This window comes from Mus caroli, unplaced genomic scaffold (assembly GCF_978045245.1).
Source record: "Mus caroli unplaced genomic scaffold, Mus_caroli_1 scaffold_15, whole genome shotgun sequence".
In the NCBI taxonomy this organism is placed as follows: domain Eukaryota; kingdom Metazoa; phylum Chordata; class Mammalia; order Rodentia; family Muridae; genus Mus; species Mus caroli.
In genome coordinates this window covers 1,197,151-1,219,531 of record NW_028227270.1, presented here as the reverse complement: position 1 = coordinate 1,219,531, position 22,381 = coordinate 1,197,151, and the positions used below count along the sequence as shown (strand labels likewise).

Genomic DNA, 22,381 nt, shown 5'->3' with positions numbered 1-22,381 from the left:
AAAAGAAACCTAATGCAGATCAGGGCTGAGCAGATATAGAACACAGAAAATGCAGGGACAACATAGTGAGCTGTGGTGGATTACTGGGGAAGGTATTGGTCTGGATGCAGAGCACCTGGGACACAGTTCCTTGAGGACAACTTTGGACTGGTCCAAACTTAACCTGGACTTAGGGGGACTGGCTTCCTCTGCAGCCTGCCCACCACTGTCAGGGATTGACTGAAAACACACAGCCAAGTCTTGACACCACTGGGCTCCCTCCTTTCTAGCTGTGCTCCACTGGGCCACCCTGGCTCCTGAAAAACTCTTGCATCCAGCAAAGTGGAAGTGCACCTGCTAGGCTCAGAAAACTTGCAGAAACTTGGAGCCCCAGCCCAAGAGGAATTGGTGGCCATTTACAGACCAAAATCTACCCCACCCAGTACCCCCAGGCTTCCATCTGAGACCCTGGGAGCTAGGAGACTTTGATCTCCATCCTGGAAGAATGTTAATTCCAGATTGATGGAGTCCTTAGGGGGGGTGGGGGGTGGGGTTTGGAGGTGAGGAGGGGTGGGAGGGGGGAGGAGGGGGGGCGGGATATCTGGTGGGTGGATGGGTGGATGGGGGATACAGAAAGGGATGACAGTAAGATCAACAGCAATACACGCAGTAAAAACCTTTTATTTGTTTGCTTGACTCAGGATTTCTCATGACTGGGCAATCACACTCCAGGATGTATCCGGACCTGGAGGCATGTGGTACCCCTCTGGTGAGGGCCAGGTTATGAAGGACAATCCTTGTTCATGAAGTATGGCAACTGAACACCCAGCAGGGCTCTTGAACTAGTCAAGAAAAAGGGACTGAATTTCCCAATGGGAGCTGCAAAGTAGACTGGGTGTGTGCAGCAGCAGAATCAATCCCATCTCTGCCAAGACCCAGCTTCTGATTCAGAATCCTGAACCTCAGAGGGAACTAAGTAATTCACTTGGTGTAGACATTGAACACTGGTCATGGGTAAGTGTTGGAAGACTCACCCTATGTTTAAGTTTTAAACTTTAAGAACTTCCTTGTCCTATAGTTAAACTTTGAATTGAATCCTTAAGTTTGTTCTTCTTTGAGACAGTAACATACCATAGTACAAATTTCAACAAAAAGTGTCAGTTTTCATGTAAACATGATTTTGAAGCTCCCTTATAAAATAAAATACATATGCTTTGTGATCATGGCCAGTGAGTCTGTCTTAAAAGGCAGACACACTCACTAGGAAGAGGACAGTGTTTAATACAGAGGATGAACATTCATTCAAAGCATTCACTCTCCACAAACAATGCTGCCTTTTAAGACAACCAAGAATTGATTTAGGAAACTGGCTTTAGTTAGAAGACTTAGTCTGAATAAAAAAGAATGTGTTTTTATTTTTATTTGAGATACGCTCTCTTTCCATAGCCCTATGGTGGTAGCAGCTATGTATCCAGGCTGGCCTTCCACTCAATGAGTTTCGTCTGCTGCCTTAGGGATCCTTGAATTAAAAGTGTGTATCACCAAGCCTGCCTCAAAAGTTTTTTTTCCTTAAAATTTTGGAACTTTTGAAATTAAAATTTAAATAGATATTTTCCTGTCTTACTTTCCACTTCCTTCATCCCCTTCTCTGTGTCCCTGTGGTCACAGCCTCTCCTTCTGTATTTGGGGCATGTGTGGGTAAGTTTCTGTGTATGTGTGTGTATATGTGCGTTTATGTGTGTATTCCTAATATACAAATACAATCTGATTAGTCTGCACAATGTCCCTAGTGTGTACATGATTTCAAGGCTAAGTACTTCTTATTAGGCAACCAATTTGGGAGCTCTTCCCTGGGAAAGAGGGTTTCTCTTGCTCTCAGATTACTTGTGGTGCTTTTTTTGTTTGTTGTTTAGTTAATTGTCTGATAGGTTGGTTTGTGTGTTTGTGGTTGGTGTTGCTTATGTTATTCAAGACACAGTTTCTGTGTGTAGTCCTCCATGTTCTGAACTCACTGTGGAAACCAGGCTGACATCAAACTCAAAAGATCAACCTACACCTGGGAGTGTGGTGCAAGCCTTTGATCTCAGCACTCAGGAGGCATAGGCAGCTGAGTTTTAAGTAGTAGGCTACCCTGCTCTACCAAGTGAGTTCTAGGATAGTCAGGGATACATAGAGAAACCCTATGTGGAGGTCTGGGAGACGGAGACAGAAGGGGTAAGACAGGGGAAGAGGGGGAGAGAGGAAGAGAGAAAGTGAGAAAGTATACCTCTGCCTCCCTAGTGCTGAGATTGAAGGCCTGTACCACCACAGCACAGCTACCCTCAGACTTCCAGTCTTGACTGTTTTTGTTGTTGGTTGGTTGATTGGGTTTTTTTGTTTTCTTTTGTTTTGTCTAAGGCTCAGGCCTCATGGGCTCCCCTACTTCCAGTCTTCATGTCTATTGGTGTTCTCCTTGTTCAGTCTCCATGTGGGCAGTCACATCGCTGAGACTTCAGTGGTGTAGAAAAAAGTGAATTTATATTAGAAGAAACTACTTTAATAAAGTGGTGGAATTTTTTTGTTGTTCTTTTGTTTCATAAATGATTGACTCTTCATTCAAAAACTCACTTTTTATTGAAAAAAAATGAGGTTTTGTTTAAAGTTTTTGGGTTTTTTTTTTACATGAAGGCTTGACTCTACAGATTAAATAGATTAGTCATTCATTCAATTGATGAATATTTTTGTACAAGTTCAACATTTATTTAAGAATGAGCTTAAAGATAACTCCAGAAATTAATGATAGACAACCATGTTAGTGAAGCCAACTAAAAGTTTTAAGTCCTTTTTATTGATGGTAAAATAGAGAACAGTTTTGTCACTCTGAAAAGTTTGTGAAAACCAAGGTCAGAGGTACAAAGTTTTTAAAAGCAGAACCACAAATTAGCATCAAAGTTAGATAATGATCAGGGAACACTTCAAACATTCATTGGCATAATTTTCTAAATAAGTTTTACCTATATCTTTCGTATTAATTTAAGTTATGTTAATTATTTTGTTGACTGACGACAAGAAATCTCAAATGTGTGTACATTGGAGGTTGGGATAGAGGGCTGTGAAATGTCTGGGCAAACAAAATTGAGTCAGAATAGGGTGGTGGGTGAGACATGAGCTATTTCAGACTCCATTAGTGAGACTGAATAATCATGAGCATGGTTGATTGGTTCTTACAGATTCAACATTTATTTATAGACTTTAAATTTGAAAATCTGATTTTTATGAAAATTTTAGCCTTTATGAGGAGAATCAGTTTCTCATTTAGATCATGAAGGCAAGAGAAGCATGGGGTGAATTTACATTATTGATTCACTTTATTGTTAAACTGGCTTCCCTTGGATTATCTGTTTAACCTTACACAGTAGTACATAAAAATCCAAAGAACACTATTTTCCTTCAGACCTTGGTTGTCTCCATTTTCTAGATCAGCATAGTGTCCCAGGAGGCACCATCAACAGGTGAAAGCAAGTGTCTTGAGGCAAGATACTGCATCCTGGATCAAGGACCAGGATCACTTGAGAATGGAACTGTGTATCTGAATAATGGAGGTTTCCTGAAGCCACATTTGTAGATGCTAAATTAGGTTGTAGAAGATCATGGAGCCTGCAGTGCACTAGAGACTGTAAAGTCCTCTCTGGATATCATAGCCTCTGGTATGTTCTTTGTAACGTACCTACAGCCTACTCTCAAGTCCTAAATTCTGTACACATTTCTGAACACAGTTACAAGCTCTGTGCTGTTCTTTACTTTGTTTGACTTTTGGAAAAATCCTTTATATTAGGATGAAATTTCCACTGTAAGGATTTGGTTTTCATCTTCAAGTGCTTTTAATCCTACTTCTCCAAAATCAATTTTACAAACACATACACACACACACACACACACACACACAGAGAGAGAGAGAGAGATAGACAGAGAGAGAGAGAGAGAGAGAGAGAGAGAGAGAGAGCTTTCTTTCCTACTTTCTTTTTTATTTATTTATTTCTTTATTTCCCATTTTTATTTATGATCTCCCTATTTTTCTTCCAACCTCTGCATTATTTTGTTTCTTTAGAGAAATAATTGACAGCATACTTCTGAAAGAAGCAGATAGTAGCATTGTGCTTCTTGCATATAGCCAGCCTCAAGAAAGTCCCAAGTTAGTCTATCAAATGACTCTAAAATTACAAACTGAACATCCTCTAGAATCTGAATTTTACCATTTGCTGGAATTGTGTCTTTTGAAATTGGCACAATAAAAGGAAGCTTAATATATAGATTTAATAAACATCTATTTTTCATATCCCGCATTTCATAGCCTTGAGTTTTAAAACTCTTATAATAACTGTGTGTTGAGAATACTCTTGGATGAGTTCCAGGGATCAGAAACTCTCTTTAGGGATCTGCAGGTACCAGGCACTCATTTGGTTAACAGAATTACTGAATGGAACATAGCAGTATGCATTAAATAAACAAATACATCAAATTAAAATACTCTTGCTGGGGGAAGAGAGAGATGCTCAGTAGTTAAGAGTACAAATACCTTTTGCAGAGATCCCAGGTTTAGGTCCCATCATACACGTAGTGACTCACCACATTTTCGGGTATCTGAAGCACTCTTGTGGGCTCTGTGGGCACCATGCACACACATTATGAACCCACGTGCACACAGTAAAAACACTCATACATATATGATAAAAAACAAATGGGTCTCTTTAAAACATAGAATATCCTTGATTTAAAAAATAATATAATATTCAAAAATAATATAGTATTCATTTAGGATAATATTTCATGTAATGAAATGTCATTAATATACTGTAGGTATATTTTGTGAGGACAATGATTTTGAGGATATAACAATTAAAAAGTAAGTAACATTTAAAACACCATGTAGCAATCTGTCATTAATGAGGAGTTTTTATAAAGAAAGGCAACTTTCCATGAAGTATCCAAATATCTCACATTTTCCTACATTACTTCTCTTGAGAGATAGTTAATTTCTTTTTGTTATGTTTACAATGTGTCTAGGTTTTGTGAAACTTGTTTCATGGGTCCCAAAAACTATTTATAAGTTTTCACAAAGTCAAAACTACTTAGGATCTTTTTATTATTTAATTTAATTTATTCTGTTATTTTTTTCAATGTGTTGATTTATTCCGGGGGTCAACCTCAAGACTCCTGTCTCCCTCATGAGCTGTGCAGGAGAACATGTGTCTTAAAGCAAATCAAAGCTGGATAGTTTCCTGTAGCATTGGGATGTCCCAAGATCTAAAGTGTTCCAGAGTATGATAACTTAGCGAGAAAGTGGCTTAGAACTCACTCAGGAAGAGAGAGGTATGGGAGGGTCAGCAAGTGAGTGAAGACCACCTGTGCAATAACAGATCCTAAGGGACATGAATGGTCTCACATGGAGAATTTGAACTCTCATGGCAATGCCCTCCATTCAAGCAGAGGCCAAAGAAGCTTTGAGGAAAGAAGGAGGCTGAGAGCAGAGCTGCAGCAGGCCATGCAGAAAGGGCATCTTGAAGATAACTCCTGGCTCTAGAGGAAGTAAGGTGAGCTCAGTGGACAGCCAGTGAGCCTCATGTGAAATCCTCTCACATAAGCATCCCTAGGCTGCAAAATCAATGGTCTGCTTCCTGCCACATAACAAAAGAAAGAACTTTGAGCAATGTGACTATCATGCTTCTGTCTCATGGTGCCATGCATTCTGTCTGTGATGCTGGAGTCTGTCCCCTGAGATTCAAACTGGTTGAGAGGTTTGAAATCCTGGGCCCACTTCTTGCATTTCTTAACTGCTCATGCAGTGAGAACACCTGGTTGTTCTTCCTGCTGCTGTGCCTACACTGCTGTGATGGACTGAATCCTCTCACCCAAAATAAACCTTTCTTGCCTTGTAGGTAGGAGGAACAAATAAACAACATATTTAGAACTTAAAAACAAAATGACCAAATGTGCTTGACATTGACTCTGCTTTTCCTAGGTATGGAACCAGAGATTAACCTAGAACTTGCTGGTGTTTCAGTCTTCAGAGAGCTACAGGAAAGACATGGACACCCGGATGTGGTGGTGCATCTGCTGCACCTCCCAATGCATGCACCCTGGCGTTAATTGATAGAGATAAGCATGGAAACTTTGTATTCTTTTTAAATATATTGTTTCATTTGTTCATTCATTCATTCATTCATCCATCCATTATCATTTATTCATTCTGTGGTGGCTTTGTGGCTTAATGGAAGGAGGTCCTCACAGGTTCATATTTAAATGTTTGGTTCCTAGTTGGAGATGTGTATGTGTGATCTTTGGGAAAGAAGTGACTCCAGTTGATCTCTCTCTCTCTCTCTCTCTCTCTCTCTCTCTCTCTCTCTCTCTCTCTCTCTCTTTCTTTGCCTTCTTCTTGTGGAACAAGATATGAGCAGTCTGAGCCATTCCGTCTCTCTGCCACCATGGACTCTAACCTACTGAAACCATAATCCAAACTAACCACTTCTTTCACAGGTTGCTTTGATTTTGATTATGTTGTGTTATCATAGCCATGGACCAGTAACAGATACATTCACAAAATTTCTGTTTCTGATGATGTGGACTTGTGTGTTGCTAATTTCATCCAACTATATGTTCTTTTTCTGGCTATTTCCTCTCTTGCCTGCCAATCATCCTTGAGTTCATTAGCCAACTTTTCTCCACCCATTTCACCCAGCTACTCTCATTTGGCTAAAGGAAATCATGATTTCATATATCTCGCAAACCTAGGGCCCACAAATGAGAGACATTGTATATCTGTCATCTGGAGATTTGGTCATCCATTGGGTGTGACTGTCTCCAGGCACAAACATCTTTCTGCAGACCATACAATTTCATTCTTCTTGTGAAGGACAGTAATTTATGCACATGTGATCCCCACAACCTCTTGAGTCTTTCACCAGTGCAAAGTATACTTTTACTGGTTGTATCACTTAGTGTTTAGAAATAGGGGTGCAGGTGACATCATTGTTTAAGTATTTCTGGGGTTGTGTTTATTCTCTGGGCTCTAAGAACATTGGGTGTGCAAGTGGTAGTCAGCCATCCCTGGAGGCTTAACTCCCAGAGAGGTAAAATAACACTCCAACCATCAATAGCTCTAAACCAAATGGTAAGTGCATAGATATCAGATGCAGCATTATTTTAGTCATAACATTAAAAACTGTAAATGTGCATAGAGACTGGCTACCATGTCATGCCAGTCATATAGTTAATACTGTAAAGGCACACAGAAAGGGGCTACAGTGTTCTGAGGGGAACCCCAGAGAGGATCCTGTACTGCCACTGTAGGAGAAACCAGAGGCCTCAATCCAGACCAATGACTCGTTGCAATGAACATTTTCAGGTAAAGCTGTTTGGGCAAAAGAGTATATTTTGTGGTAAGAACAGTCCAGTCGAAGCTCCTCCTGCAGATGTCACCCTACTGGAGGCACTAGGCAGAGCTGACAATCTGCAAATGGACCTTTTTCCATTGGCCTCTGCTCCCACTGTGCCCCTATCAGAGTGGAAAATCAAGCGGGTGCACTAACCAAGGACTTATCCAGGACAACAGGGCTGGGCTAAACCCCAAGTGGTGCAAGTGAGAAACCATCAGTCCAGCATCTTTGGCCGCTTGCCCGCCTGCCCAAGTGCATGCCAAGGCAATAATAGGGAGACCACATCAGAACTGGTGAATAGAGAGAGCCCAGCAGACAGGGCACTGTTTTTTAGTGCTCTGGTCCAAGGTCTTCCAAGGAGCTGGGGAGCAGAGGAGGCTGGGCCTCTTGCAATGCAGGGGTGGGATCCCCAGCCTGCTTCACTTGCAGGGACCAGAAAGTTGACTCCACCCCTTGAGCAGCACTTGCCTCCTGAGGAGAGCATCCCATGTAGCAGCCTGTGCACTGGTGCAGACAGAGGAGCCTTCTGCAGGTTCCAAGCTGTGGGTATTTTTAGTCTTAGAGGAGATCGGGGTAGGATGAATTGGGAAATTTTTCTAGCTAAAAACGTCCGTTTGCTGGACGGACCCCCTTCGTTTTGACTGCTGGACAAGTGCACGACAGGACCTTAGGTAGTGGGAAAGCATGTGGAGATGGAAAAGGCCAATGAAGTCCGAACAGAACTTGAGCCCTTGTTCCTGCTGACCCTGAAAACAGTAAGGAAGCTGCTACTTTCGAGATTTGTGTTTAAACCGAATTTGTCATAATTCTGAGGTCTTCTGCTTACGTCTTCGAACAGTTCTCAGTCAGAAAATGTAACTTTACCAGCGGCTGACTGCACGAAATTCACAATTGAACTTGGATGAATTTTCAGCTTTTAGAAACATCCAGAGGCCAATAGTCACTGAAAACAAAGAGAAACTCCTGTGACCACAAAGCATTTCTAGTCCTAACGTCAGCTCCGCTGCGCCCCCTGGTGGAACGAAGTCGTCAGTGCTTGCAGCTACCAAAGCAGAATTGGCAGTCTGCAAGTGGACCTTTTCCCTTCTTGCTAGGACTCTTTCCTTAGCTCCTGTTCCCGGAGAGCCCCCTACCAGTGTGGATAAGCAGACACGTGCACTAACCACAGTTGTCCAGGATGGTAAGGATGGGCTCAAGCCGAAAGGAGGCTATCTTTGGATGCTTGCCCACCGGACAAGTCCACGCCAGAGGAAAATCGGGAGACTTCCTTGGAAAACAAGGGTAGACTTCAGCCAATGGGGTATGGTTTTATCGCCCTGGAGCATGCCTTCCCTGAATCCCGAAAGCTTAAAGCCAGATCTGCCTTCCCACTGCAGGTTAAATCGTGGTTGCCTACTCCCTGGCCTTTCCATGAATCCTAAAAATAGGCGATCCCAGCTGCAACCAGTGCCTTGGAAAATGGGCGGGCATTACCCAGAATCCCCTGTAAATCACTTGTTAAACAATTTAAAAATGACAAGGACCATCGAAGGCAAATCTCTGTGTGTTTTTATTGTGGAAGTAGGGGTGCTGCACTGAACATAGCTGGCTGTGGGGAATGGAGAGGTTTAGGCACATATCCTCCTTGACACAGACCTAGAACACCAGAAGAGCACCTGCTGCTCTCTAAGGCTCCTTGCTGCCAAAGGCCAGCAGGCAGCAGTCACGGAGCAGGAGGCTTAGTGGACAATGAATGCGCTGGAGGAGTCCTTACAAAGTCCAGAGTCTACTTCTCAGGTCTCTCCTGACTGGTTGCTGACACTCTCTGAAGCTACTCCTGCCACTGGTCTCAGTGTCCTTTGCTTCGTCGCCAAGGCGGAGCTCTTTGGAACAGGACCCGGGTTGCATCTTCACTGTGAATGGTTCTTCTGCAGTGTCCTCCTGGGTTCCCAGAGTGGCTATCTTCTCCCTCTGTACTTTGTGGACAGAGCTCACAGAGTCAGGAATGCTGGGCTCCGAGTTCCTCTGGATCCCACAAGAGCTGGTCATGGGGTAGATTCCGGCGAAGTCACCAATCCAAAATGGAAGCTGTTGCTCCAGGAAGTCACAGCTGTGGGATGGGAACACGCCAAGGACTGGATAGAAAGGAAGAGGCCAAGGACCATGGTCTTCCGAAAAGCTGGGGAGCAGAGGAGACTGGGCCTCTTGCACCTGAGGGACAGAATCCCAAGCCTGCTTCACTTGCAAGGACCAGAAAGTCGACTCCATCCCTTGAGCAGCACTTTAGGACAGCAGTGCATGCACCAGTGCAGGCAGAGGAGTCTTCTGAAAGTGCTGGGTATTTATAGTTTTCAAGGAGGGCAGGATCGGGTAAATTGGGAAACACCCCACCAAAGAAATCTCTTACACCAAGAAATCGCTATACCAAACAAATCGCTACATCAAGAAATCACTATACCAAAGTAATAGCTACATCAAGAAATCGCTATACCAAAGAAATCGATTTACCAAGGAAATAAATCGCTACACCAAAGAAATCGCTATACCAAAGAAATAGCTACACCAACCAAATCCCTACAACAAGGAAATCGCTATACCAAAGAAATCGCTACATCAAGAAATCGCTATACAGAAAAAAATCGCTATACCAAAGAAATCGATTTACCAAAGAAATCGCTACACCAATGAAATCCCTACCCCAACGAAATCACTATACCAAAGAAATTGCTATACCAATGAAATTGCTATACCAAAGAAATTGCTATACCAATGAAATTGCTATACCAAAGAAATCGCTACATTAAGAAATCTCTACATCAACCAAATTCCTACCACATCCAAATCGCTATAGCAAAGAAATTGCTACCTCAAGAAATCGCTTTACCAAAGAAATCGCTACACCACAAAAATCGCTACATCAAGAAATCGCTATACCAAGGAAATCGCTTTACCAAAGAAATCGCTACATCAAGAAATCTCTACCCCAACGAAATTCCTACCCCAAACAAATCGCTAGAGCAAAGAAATCCCTACATCAAGAAATCGCTATACCAAAGAAATTGCTACACCACAGAAATCCCTACATTAAAGAAATCGCTGGGCCAAAAAATCGGTAAACCAAAGAAATTGTTCCACCAAAGAAACCCGTACAATATAAAAATCGGTAAACCACAGAAATCTCTAGGCCAAAGAAATAGGTAAACGAAAATGGGTAAAGGATATAAACCGGTAAATGAAACAAATTGCTATGCCAAGAAATAGGTAAAAAGAAATCGGACAAATTTTCGAAGCCTGTCTGTTAGCAACAAAGGAAAGCACCAAGGAACAAAATTGGTATGCAGTTTGTAATCACCATCGGATTTCGTCCATAGTCCACTGAGTGCTGAACGGAAACTTGGCTCTTTGGACACTTGCTAGGCTGAAAACTGTAACTTTACCTATGGCCATCTGCACTAACTCGCATATGGAAAGGAATCTGAGGAGTGGTTTTTCAGGGTTTAGAAGCACTGGGAGCTTAATGGCTGAGGAAACAATGGGAAACCCTGGGGATCACATCCTGTCACCTGCTCACTCACTATAGGAACAGTGGGTTCGCGCAGAATCCCACTGGAGCCTGTCTGGCAGAGTCTGATACCAGTCCAACACAAAAGTACAATCACCACGAACAAAATGTAAAAATCACGAAACCAAAACGTGTGCGGGGTTTGAAATCACCATCGGATTTCAGCCCCACACAATTGACTGCCAAGTAGAACTTGACAGGTCGGACAACTCCCAGCTACCAGGAAATGTGGTTCAGAGACTGAGTTCCAGGGCTGACCATCATTAATCCCCTCTAGTCCAAACGCCAGCTCTGCTGCGCACCCGGTGTACAGAAGTCGTCAGTGCCCACAGCTTCCAAACCGAATTGGCACTCTGCAAATGGACCCCTTTTTCATTCTGGCTAGTACCCCTTCCTTGGCTCCTGCTCCTTTTGTGCCCTGCCTCTGCTTGGAGGAGCAGTGGGCAGACTAACAAAGGTCTTTCCCTGCATTGCAATAGTGGGCTAAACCCTTATGCTGGGAGGAGAAGCCTTGAAGTTTCCTCCTCCTCTTGCAGGTTGAGGCCATAACCAGGAGGCCACCACAGAGAGGAAGGCCAGCTGACAGAAGGCCAGCCAAATAGGACACCTCTTCGGTGACCTGGCCAGTTCTTTCCTTGACATTGTCTGAGCAACACAGGACCACAGCCAAGACTGAGATTTGGTCCAAACACTGATTTCCCCCAGTCTTTTTGTGGGGCAGAGGTCTGATTCCTAGGTAACCTTGCCTCATCACAAATCTGTTGTTGGGGATGGACTTGGCATGCAACCACTAAAGATATAAGTTGGAGGAATTTTCACCATTTAGAAACCACGCAGAGCAAAGAAGTCTCAAAGACAAAGGAAGTCGCTATGACTGTATGTGCGATATGTATGTCCACTCACACCAACTTAAAGTGCCAGTGCTGATCCCAATAATCTTCCCTAGTGGAACTGCTGGCAACTCTGAGGCCCCTGCTGTGAAGAAGTGCCAGACTAAGAAGCAAAATTGGCTGTCCATGTAAGAATGGTTTGGTTTCTGGTTCGGACTCCCTCTTTGGCTCCTGCCCCTGCTGTCTAATATCTCCTTTATCGGAAGGCAACTATGGGTATTTATGCACTCACTGGGAAGTGCAGCTGGAGACACTTAGCCACAAGTCCATGATGTACAGGAGAAAAATAAGATTTTATCAGAATGTGTTTAGCTGTGGTGGGCTTCTTGCAAAAACATCATGCTAGGAAAAAAAAGTCTTTCATCAGGGTGGAAAAGTACCACTTGTAAGTCTGAGATGGCTGCAGAGATGATAGCCGCTCTCTGCTAAGAGTCAGCTCTCAATAAATGTTCCCTGAGGCAGATCCTCCCAGGATCTCTAGTGCTGAGTTTCTCTGGTCTTGAATGGCTTGGTGGACTCATTTCAATTCTGCAGCAGCATGAATGAGAGCGACCCAAGCTTGTGTAACTTGCACCCTTGGCAGTTCAGCCCAGATGGGGGACGCCTAGTGTCAGTGCCTTGGCAGGGACCAGCAGTGTGTGTCTTCTCCAGAGCTCTTCTTGCACTAAACCACACTGGTTTCTTGTCAAGAGCTCAGTCAAGTTTTTGTATGATGCATCTATGTGGCAGGATACCTTTTTCCATATACCCGAGGTGGGTTGACTTTATCACTTTTCCTTTATATGTGCTCAGATTCCTAGCTCTAAGCACCAGGCCACTCCAGGTGAAGGAGTAAAACAAGCTCAAGCCTGATGTAAAATGATTTGGACCATAGATACCTTCCAGCACTGTCTGACCATGATTCCATAGGACCTAAAAGTTAGCCATATGCAGTCAGGGATCAACCACAGGATCTTGACTCTTCCTGCAAGATTTCTTAGCCAGCAGAGCACCTGATCTGGGGATCCTAACAAGCCATTAAGTAGTACAGCAGATAATCTTGGCCCAGCAAATTCTGGTTTACTCTAGGGAAGCCCCATTTTAAATCTTTAGATGCCTTTCTTCCGAACAGATCTAGGTGGCAGGCAAAGGATGTTTTTTTACTTTCTTTTTGAGCCTGTTTCTATTAACTATTAGACGGGCTCTGAGGTAGCACCACTAACTGACCATAGTGATGCCTACCAGCAGAATGCTGGACTGACATGAGAACATCACATTGCCAGGGTGAGATGTTCTGTTTTCACTCAGAGATTCCCACACTGGCAGGAGGTCCCTGTCCTTACTCAGACTTGATTAATGCAGTGTGGTTTTCGTTTGTTCTCTTCTTGCCCCTTGCCTCCTCAGTCTGTTGTTTCCATTTAGCTAGACCTCAGCCTGTAATTCTAATAAATCCCTTTCCAGGAAAGAGAGAGAGTGTGGGTTCCTTATATTTAATATTTTACTCTTTAAACCAGGCATCCCAAGTTGATTTGATGGTCCTTTAGCTCTTTCCCCTTTGCCTGTCTAGTCAGTCACCTACAATGTTTAACTGTAGACAACTGCATCCAGAGTGATAGGATCTTACTTTGAGAAACTTCACTCCTTTTTTTTTTGTTTGTTTGCTTGTTTTGTTTTTGAGCCTAGGTTTTCCTGTGTAGCCCTAGGTGTCCTCAAACTAGGTCTGACAACCAGGCTGTCCTTGAGATCAAAATCCACCTGCCTCTGCATCTGTCTTATGCTGTCATGCCTTCTCTCTGTGATGCTGGAGTCTGTCCTCTGAGATTCATACTGGCTTAGAGGTTTGAAATCCTGAGCCCACTTCTAGTATTTCTTAAGTGCTCATGCAGTGAGAACAACTGTTCTCCTCTGTCTGCTGCAGTGCCGACCGTGCCTGCTGTTATGGACTGCATGCCACTGAACTCTCTCCTTCAAAAGAAACCTTTATTGTCTTCTGAGTGGGAAGGAAACAAATAAACATCATTTTGAGAACTTAAAAACAAAATGACCAAAAATGCTTGACATTAACTTGGTTTTTTCTAGGCATCAAACCAGAGATAGCCAGAGGACTTGCTGGTATTTAAGTCATCAGAGAGCTGCAGGAAAGATCTTGAGACCCAGATGTGTTGATATACCTGCTGAACCCCCGATACATGCACCCTCATTAAATTGATACTGGATAAGCATGGATAAAGCTATCATGCTTTATAAATAAATGTATTGGTTCATTCATTAATACCTCCATTTCTCTTTTTTTTTAGAAAATGATTTTAATATTTCCAACTGTTAATATTTAACAAATAGAATAAATATTTTAGGATGTATGTCATTATTGTCTCTTTTTATTAATTTGGATACTGTCTCCGCGCCCTCTGGTTAGTCTGGCTAAGGGTTAATCTATTTTGTTGATTTTCTCAAAGAACCATCTCCTGGTTCTGTTGATCCCTTCTATAGTTCTTTTTGTTTCTATTTGGTTGACTTCAGCCCTGATTTTGATTATTTCCTGACACCTAATGCTCTTGGGTGCTGTTGCTTCTTTTTGTTCTAGAGCTTTCAGGTGTGCTGTTAAGCTGCTAGTATAAGTAAGTTCCCTTCAGTTTCTTTTTGGAGGCAATTAGAGCTGTGAGTTTTCCTCTTACCACTGCTTTCATTGTGTCCCATAAGTTTTGGTATGATGTGTCTTGGTTGTCATTAAATTCTAAAAAGCCCCTAATTTCTTTCTTTATTTCTTCCTTGACCAAGTCATTATTGAGTAGAGCATTGCTCAGCTCCCATGTGTATGTGTGCTTTCTGATGTTTTTGTGACATTTAAGAACAGCCTTAGTCCGTGGTGATCTGATAGGATGCCTGACATTATTTCAATCTTGTATCTGTCGAGACCTGATTTGTGGTCAATTATATGGTCAATTTTGGAGAAGGGACAGTCAGGAAGTCCTGTGGCCATCAGGAATTGGAGCAAAGTAGAGAGCTGGAACCTGAACTCTCTCTACTGTGAACAAGACACAAGATTGCATCTCAGAGCTGTGAACCCTTTATGGTTCTGGCCAGGCTCCTTCTGTGGCACCCACTAGTGTGGACAAGCAAGAGGCCAGATGAACTATGAACTTGGCAAGGATTGCAAAGCTGGCCCAAAGCACTGTGTGTAAGAGTGAGAAGCCATTAGGTAGTGTTTTCTGATATCTTACACTTTGGTTAAGTACACACCAGGGCCATAGCTATGGAGCAACTGCAGAAAAGACACCTCATATGAGAAGGACGCCTCAAACAGTACAGCCCTAGTGCCCTGGACAGTGATGTCCTGGAAAAATCTTTTCATATCAAGAGGAATGCATCTTCAAATAACATTCAAGCAAATACCAAGTTTGTAGACCTACAGTATTGGGTGGCAGTAGGGTGGGGCAGAGGCTTTGGTACCCTTGCCAGGCCAAAAGCATGCCTTTACCAATGATAGCATCAGTATGCATTTTGTAAAGGAAAAAAAAGTGAATGAATTTTCAGTGATTAGAAAGGACAAAGAGCAGAGAAGACCCTCTAAATCAGGGGAAATAAAACATGAGTGGGCTAGGTGAAAGGGTAGATGCAGAGGAGATTCCAAGTCCTGAAGCTTCATCTCAACATTTACCTGTGTTCCCACAACCATTTCTCTGCTGGGAATACAGAAGTAGCTTTGCTCTGGACTGCAGCTGACCAAAGGACTATTAATAGGATTACCAGGCAGGACCTAGTGACACAGGGCTTTAATCTTAGCAAGAGGGAGGCAGAGACAGGGAGATGTGTGACTTGGTGGCCAGCTTGGTCTACAAAGTGAGTTTCACCACCCACGAGTCTAGACAGAGATACTTTCTTTCTGGTGGATATTCTTAATTGTTGCCTTGACAATATCTCGAATTAAGCAAAATCCAAAATTAGAGGACACACCTGCAAGGGATATTTAATTAATTTGTAGAAAGTAATCGCTGTCTTAGAGGTAACTTGGCTTGGTGGAAAAGTCGAAGACTAAAAGCAGGTCTCTAACTTCCTGGAATCTGTGCAAAGCAAGAAAGACACACATCTTTGTTAATGTGATTGTTGTTTAAGCCAGGTTTTGTCTATAATACCTCTGGCTGTCTTGCAACTCACTTTGACAATCAGACTAACAGAAATCCACTTCATTGATTCAATTCCATAGTGCTTGGATTAAAGGCGAGAGCCACCACACCTAGCATAAGACACTGAGCTTTAATCCAGACATTGAAGCTAACACACACCTTTAATTCAGGCCACACCTTCAGCTGTATGTGTATATAAGAACACAGAGGAAGAAAGTTTTCACTTTGCCTGCCTGCTCCCTCCTGGCTAGCAAGTCTATTATTTCCCTAGCACTAGAGCCTCCCTTGCGTGTGATTCCATCTTCTACTGAAGACCAGCTGAGACATCAAGCCTCGGAAACTGAGAACTTCTGGATTCTTGGACTTTGCTTCCTATCCAGCTCTTGCTGAATAAGTTCAACTGCAGCCTGTAAGTTATTCTAATAAATGCCCTGCCAGGAAAAAGAGAGTGAGGGATCATTATATTTAAGATTTTACTTCCAAAACAGGCACCCCAAATAGATTTGATGGTCCATTAGCATTTTCCCTATTGCCTGTCTAGTCAGTCACCTATATTGTGTAACTGTAGACAACTGCATCAAGGCTGTTAGCATCTTACTTTGAGAAACATCACTTCTTTTTGTTTGCTTCTTTTGATTTTTGAGGGTAGGTTTTCCTGTGTATCCCTAGCTAAACTGAAACTAGGTCTGAGAAGCAGGCTGGCCTTGAGATCAGAGATCCACCTGCCTCTGCTTCAGTGTCTGATCAGCTTTTTTCCCATAGGTTCTGGGATGAAAGGATTTTGGCACCAGTCTGGGCAGAAGCTTGCCTCTTTAGGCAATTCAAATAGATGCTAGGATTGTGGGTTTAAAACAGTTTCCCACTGTGTAATGTTTGGGAGGGGTCAAGAAGAATAGAGTACAATTAATTAACTGGACTCTTCTCTGAATCAGAAGGTGGAGGACTTACCCTCAGGGATCCATGGATAAAGCCAAGAAGATGATGCAGTCCTTTTCCGGTTTTGTCAAGGATACATCAGATACTGAAGAACATGCACTGCCCAGTGCACAAGCCTTGGCAGCCCAGAGTACAAGGTGCTCCAAGTCTGAGACACTTTGTTTAGGCAAAGAGAAAAGCAACTGCTCTGAGGAAGGCTGGATTGCCAATTCGGATCTATACTCCTTTTGTGTATTTGAGAGCGTGGACTACCTGAGATCCTACCGCAGATTGAATTCTGCCAAGAAGAAGGACACAGAAATCTTTCAGAGTGTGAGTCAGAGAGAGCCACAAGTGTCCCCAGGAGTTGTGGACATGGACAATGACAAAAATACAGAGGAGCCAGACCAACCCTCCCCAAGCTTGCTTAGGGAGAAAAGGCTGGATCTTGTGACCTGTGATGGTGGAGACTGCACTGAACAGGATCCTGCTTCTGACCTTCCCAGAAGCCTAGGCTGCTGGGCATGGCTTCAAAGGGCTTTTGGCCAGAAGAAGAAGTAAGAAAGTCACTAAGAAGTATGTCTGCAGCCCAGGAACCCTGATGCCTGCTAAGACTTGCAATTAGGGAATCTTCTGTCAGCTCCTGCTGTTACAGCAAAGGCACACAGGAGGCAGTTGTGTCTTTGCAGCCATCTGGTTTGTGTTTGTTCCTTTGTTTGTTTACAGCTTTCTTAATAAATTGTTACAAAGCTGAAATTTTGTGTTCTTCTTAAAGTGGCTCAAAGGAAAAGATGAAGGGTGGAATGGACACAGATAGAATACTCAATTCTTTCCTCCTGTTTATACAGGTCTAACTGGTGATTCTTTTAAAATGAAGTCCTCATGGGACCTTAGGCATTCTACTTCTCCTGAGAGCTGGGCCATAAAATAACGAGCACACAGGCAGCCAACTTGAGCACTTTGGGAAACCCTTCTGCAAAATCACCATGGATGACGACTGATTTACCAAGATGCTTCCCATCCAGATTGATCTAGGGGTCACCTGCTACTTCCATTTTATTCCTTCTTCCTTATGTGTAGACTAGCGTAGCCCTGAACTCAGTTTCACTTTGCCTTGTTGGTCTATTACAAGGAGTAGAGGCCTGTGCCACCACTTCTGCACAGGAGACACTTTCAATGTTTAGAAATTTACAGAGTGTTCCTCTTTCTCCATATCCTCGCCAGCATCTGCTGTCACCTGAATTTTTGATCTTAGTCACTCTGACTGGTGTGAGGTGGAATCTCAGGGTTTTTTGATTTGCATTTCCTTGATGATTAAGGATGTTGAACCTTTTTTCAGGTGCTTCTCAGTCATTCGGTATTCCTCCGGTGAGAATTCTTTGTTTAGCTCTGTGCCCCATTTTTTTAATGGGGTTATTTGATTTTCTGGAGTTCACCTTCTTAAGTTCTTTATATATGTTGTATATTAGTCCCCTATCTGATTTAGGATAGGTAAAGATCCTTTCCCAATCTGTTGGTGGTCTTTTTGTCTTATTGACAGTTTCTTTTGCCTTGCAGAAGCTTTGCAGTTTCATGAGGTCCCATTTGTCAATTCTTGATCTTAAAGCACAAGCCATTGCTGTTCTATTCAGGAATTTTTACCCTGTGCCCATATCTTCAAGGCTTTTCCCCACTTTCTCCTCTATAAGTTTCAGTGTCTCTGGTTTTTCGTGAAATTCCTTGATCCACTTAAATTTGACCTTAGTACAAGGAGATAGGAATGGATATATTCGCATTTTTCTACATGATAATAACCAGTTGTGCCAGCACCATTTGTTGAAAATGCTGTCTTTCTTCCACTGGATTGTTTTAGCTCCCTTGTAGAAGGTAAAGTGACCATAGGTGTGTGGGTTCATTTCTGGGTCTTCAATTCTATTCCATTGGTCTATTTGTCTGTCACTATACCAGTACCATGCAGTTTTTATCACAATTGCTCTGTAGTACAGCTTTAGGTCAGGCATGGTGATTCCACCAGAGGTTCTTTTATCCTTGAGAAGAGTTTTTGCTATCCTAGGTTTTTTGTTATTCCACATGAATTTGCAGATTTCTCTTTCTAATTTGTTGAAGAATTGATTTGGAATTTTGATGGGGATTGCATTGAATCTGTAGATTGCTTTTGGCAATATAGCCATTTTTACAATGTTGATCCTGCCAATCCATGAGCTTGGGAGATCTTCCCAACTTCTGAGATCTTCTTTAATTTTTTCTTCAGAGACTTGAAGTTTTTATCATACAGACCTTTCACTTAGTTAGAGTCACGCTAAGATATTTTATATTGTTTGTGACTATTGAGAAGGGTGTTGTTTTCCTAATTTCTTTCTCAGCCTGTTTATTCTTTGTGTAGAGAAAGGCCATTGACTTGTTTCAGTTAATTTTATATCCAGCTACTTCACCGAGGCTGTTTATCAGGTTTAGGAGTTCTCTAGTGGAATTTTTAGGGTCACTTATATATACTACCATATCATCTGCAAAAAGTGATATTTTGACTTCTTCCTTTCCAATTTGTATCCCCTTGATCTTTTTTTGTTGTTGAATTGCTAAAGGAACTCACACAATATGTACTCACTGATAAGTGGATATTAGCCCAGAAATTTAGTATACCCAAGATATAAGATACAATTTGTGAAACACATGAAACTCAATAAGAACGAAGACCATAGTGTGGACACTTTGCCCCTTCTCAGAATTGGGAACAAAACACCCATGGAAGGAGTTACAGAGAAGACGTTTGGAGCTGAGATAAAAGGATGGACCATCTAGAGACTGCCACATCCAGGGATCCATCCCATAATTAGCCTCCAAATGCTGATAGTATTGCATACACCAGCAAGATTTTGTTGAAAAGACCCTGATACAGCTGTCTCTTGTGAGACTACGCTGGGGCCTAGCAAACAAAGAAGTGGATGCTCACTGTCAGCTATTAGATGGATCCCAGGGCCCCCAATGGAGGAGCTAGAGAAAGTACCCAAGGAGCTAAAGGGATCTGCAACCCTATAGGTGGAACAACAATATGAACTAACCAGTACCCCCTGGAGCTCTTGACTCTAGCTGCATATGTATCAAAAGATGGCCTAGTCGGCCATCACTGGAAAGAGAGTCCCATTGGACTTGCAAAATTTATATGCCCCAGTACAGGGGACCGCCAGGGCCAAAAATTGGGAGTGGGTGGATAGGGGAGTGAGGGGGAGGGTATGGGGGACTTTTGGGATAGCATTGGAAATGTAAATGAGGAAAATACCTAATTAAAAAATGAAAAAAATGAGAAATTTCCAGAGCAAATTTATGCATCATAAGTCAACTCAACTGTAGAAACATAACTGGCTAAGGTGGAAAGTCAGTTTTGTAGTGGCCTAAACACAGGAAACCCATCCACCTGTCCTTGAGAGGGTGGCTTTTATGCCCTTCATAAGGGTGTCTTGTAAGAGCTTCAAATTTTATAAGCCTTATTTTACCTGTTAGTCTTCCAAAAAGTCTAGCCTCTCAGTAGGAAATTGATCTGATGTAGGCATGATCACTCAGCCAGGTTCCCTGTGAGTTCCCGATCAGCCCTATTTACACTGAGAATTCTAGAACAGAGAGGGGTATAAAGTGAGAGGAACAAATAAATGAAGGCAGGGAGGAAGGAAGGAAGGGAGGCTTAGAGTGAGTGAGTGAGAGATGGAGAAATATAGTGTTAGACGGTTCTTATGACAGGCCTTGCTGCAGTTCTGGAGAAGAAATGGAAGCAGCTATGTAAAGCAGGGCTCAGGAACAGGGAGAGTCTGCTGTGATATTTCTACAGGTATTTCACCTGCACAAGACAATGCCTGGGAAGTTAGTAGCTCTCACTCTGTAGCCCACCTTTTCCATCCAGTGCCTAGTGTGTTCTCTACACCATGCTGAGAGTGTGGACACTAGTGCTCATGCTTGATCAAATTCTGTTCTCAATCCAAGATAGTATTGTAGTGCTTTGTTGAAGTATGTATTTCAGTTTTACCATTTCAGTATTCCCAGGAATTTTAAGTGATCTTTTTCTCTCCAGTAAGACCTAACCTGTGAACTGAGTCATGTTCCAGACTAGAGAGTGATCACACAGATATCAGTGTGAAGAGGACACTTATGTATCATCACATAAAGTTTGCTCTCTAAACTTCATTTTCCACAAACTCTATGTGGGAAATAAATAAATCACTATATCAAAGTACTGACCAGCATGTTTTTCCTTTGAATTTTTAACATTTTCACTATTTCACAGCACTCAGACTTTTCAATAGAGGTGGGAAGACTCAGATAATATGTCTTGGATTCACTGAAAGAATAAACGCCTTCCACAATTTCTTCTTCAAGACCTCATCAACTATAGAAAACACCAGACTCTCTTGCAGAATTTCTTTTTCTAGAACAAAATGAATAAAAATATTTTGGTAGTAGTGTGGAACGGGGATTACCTTGAATCTCATACTTCAGCACTCTCTCTATGCCAGCCTTGATTGGTTTCTGGACATTGCAATGTTTTGGTAAGCATACATTTACACAAGTAGGAAACTTTTCAGTTTGAATCCACCGGAGCTAGATTAGATAATAAAGAAATATGGATTATTTTTGCTTGTGAATATCTGATCTGTAAAAATTTGTGACACACAAATGGGCCAGTACAACCCCCTAGGTGAACTTCAAACATATCCTGAAAAGATTGGAAACAGACATCCTAACTTAAATGGATCCCGTGTCAAATTGCTAGTTCACAGACTGATCTAGATCTTTGAGGCAATGGAGTCTGGGTTTTAGAAAGACTATCTAACTCAGAAATGTCCATTGTATTTCCCCTGTTTGCAACTTGTCATGATTATATGTTCAAGACACTGAAATGCATCATACCCTTCTATGAAAATAGCCACATTGTATTCTGTTTAATGAAATTTTAGGTAAACAAGTCAAGGTAGTAATCAGGAGGAAACCCTGATGATCATGGACCTGTCCCACAGCCTCAAGTACAGCATCCCTTTCTCCCTCCAACTCAGGAGTACAGGAAGGGCTTTCCCACTCAGCAGCAGACTTCAGCAATAAGAGATTTTGTAGAAATCCATCCACCATGAACACACAGTGAAGTAGGGAGGAGGTTTTAACCACTAGGCAGGATGTACTTTCAGGGAAGTAAGCTGTTGCCCTTTAAATGATGTTTCAACTGCCAGTTGATTTTGTTCTGAAAAGGTGTTCTAGAGAAAATCAGCAAAGACAATCTAGGATATACAGAGAAAACACAAACAACCAAATACAAAGAGAAAAAAAGAAAAGGGAAGGAAAGGGAAGGGAAGGGAAGGGAAGGGAAGGGAAGGGAAGGGAAGGGAAGGGAAGGGAAGGGAAGGGAAGGGAAGGGAAGGGAAGGGAAGGGAAGGAAAGGAAAGGAAAGGAAAGGAAAGGAAAGGAAAGGAAAGGAAAGGAAAGGAAAGGAAAGGAAAGGAAAGGAAAGGAAAGGAAAGGAAATAGAAAAATTACCCACCTATAGAACACAGGTAAGCAGAT

At 42.4% G+C, this 22,381-nt stretch overlaps 1 protein-coding gene across 1 annotated transcript; it reads right to left on the bottom strand.

The window, feature by feature from the left end:
- Positions 1 to 9,109: 9,109 nt before the first annotated feature.
- LOC147000838 (annexin-2 receptor-like) lies at positions 9,110 to 9,638 on the bottom strand. Its single transcript, XM_085831326.1, is given in 2 exon segments — positions 9,110 to 9,178; positions 9,180 to 9,638. Coding segments are annotated over 2 exon segments (528 nt in total).
- Positions 9,639 to 22,381: the final 12,743 nt, after the last annotated feature.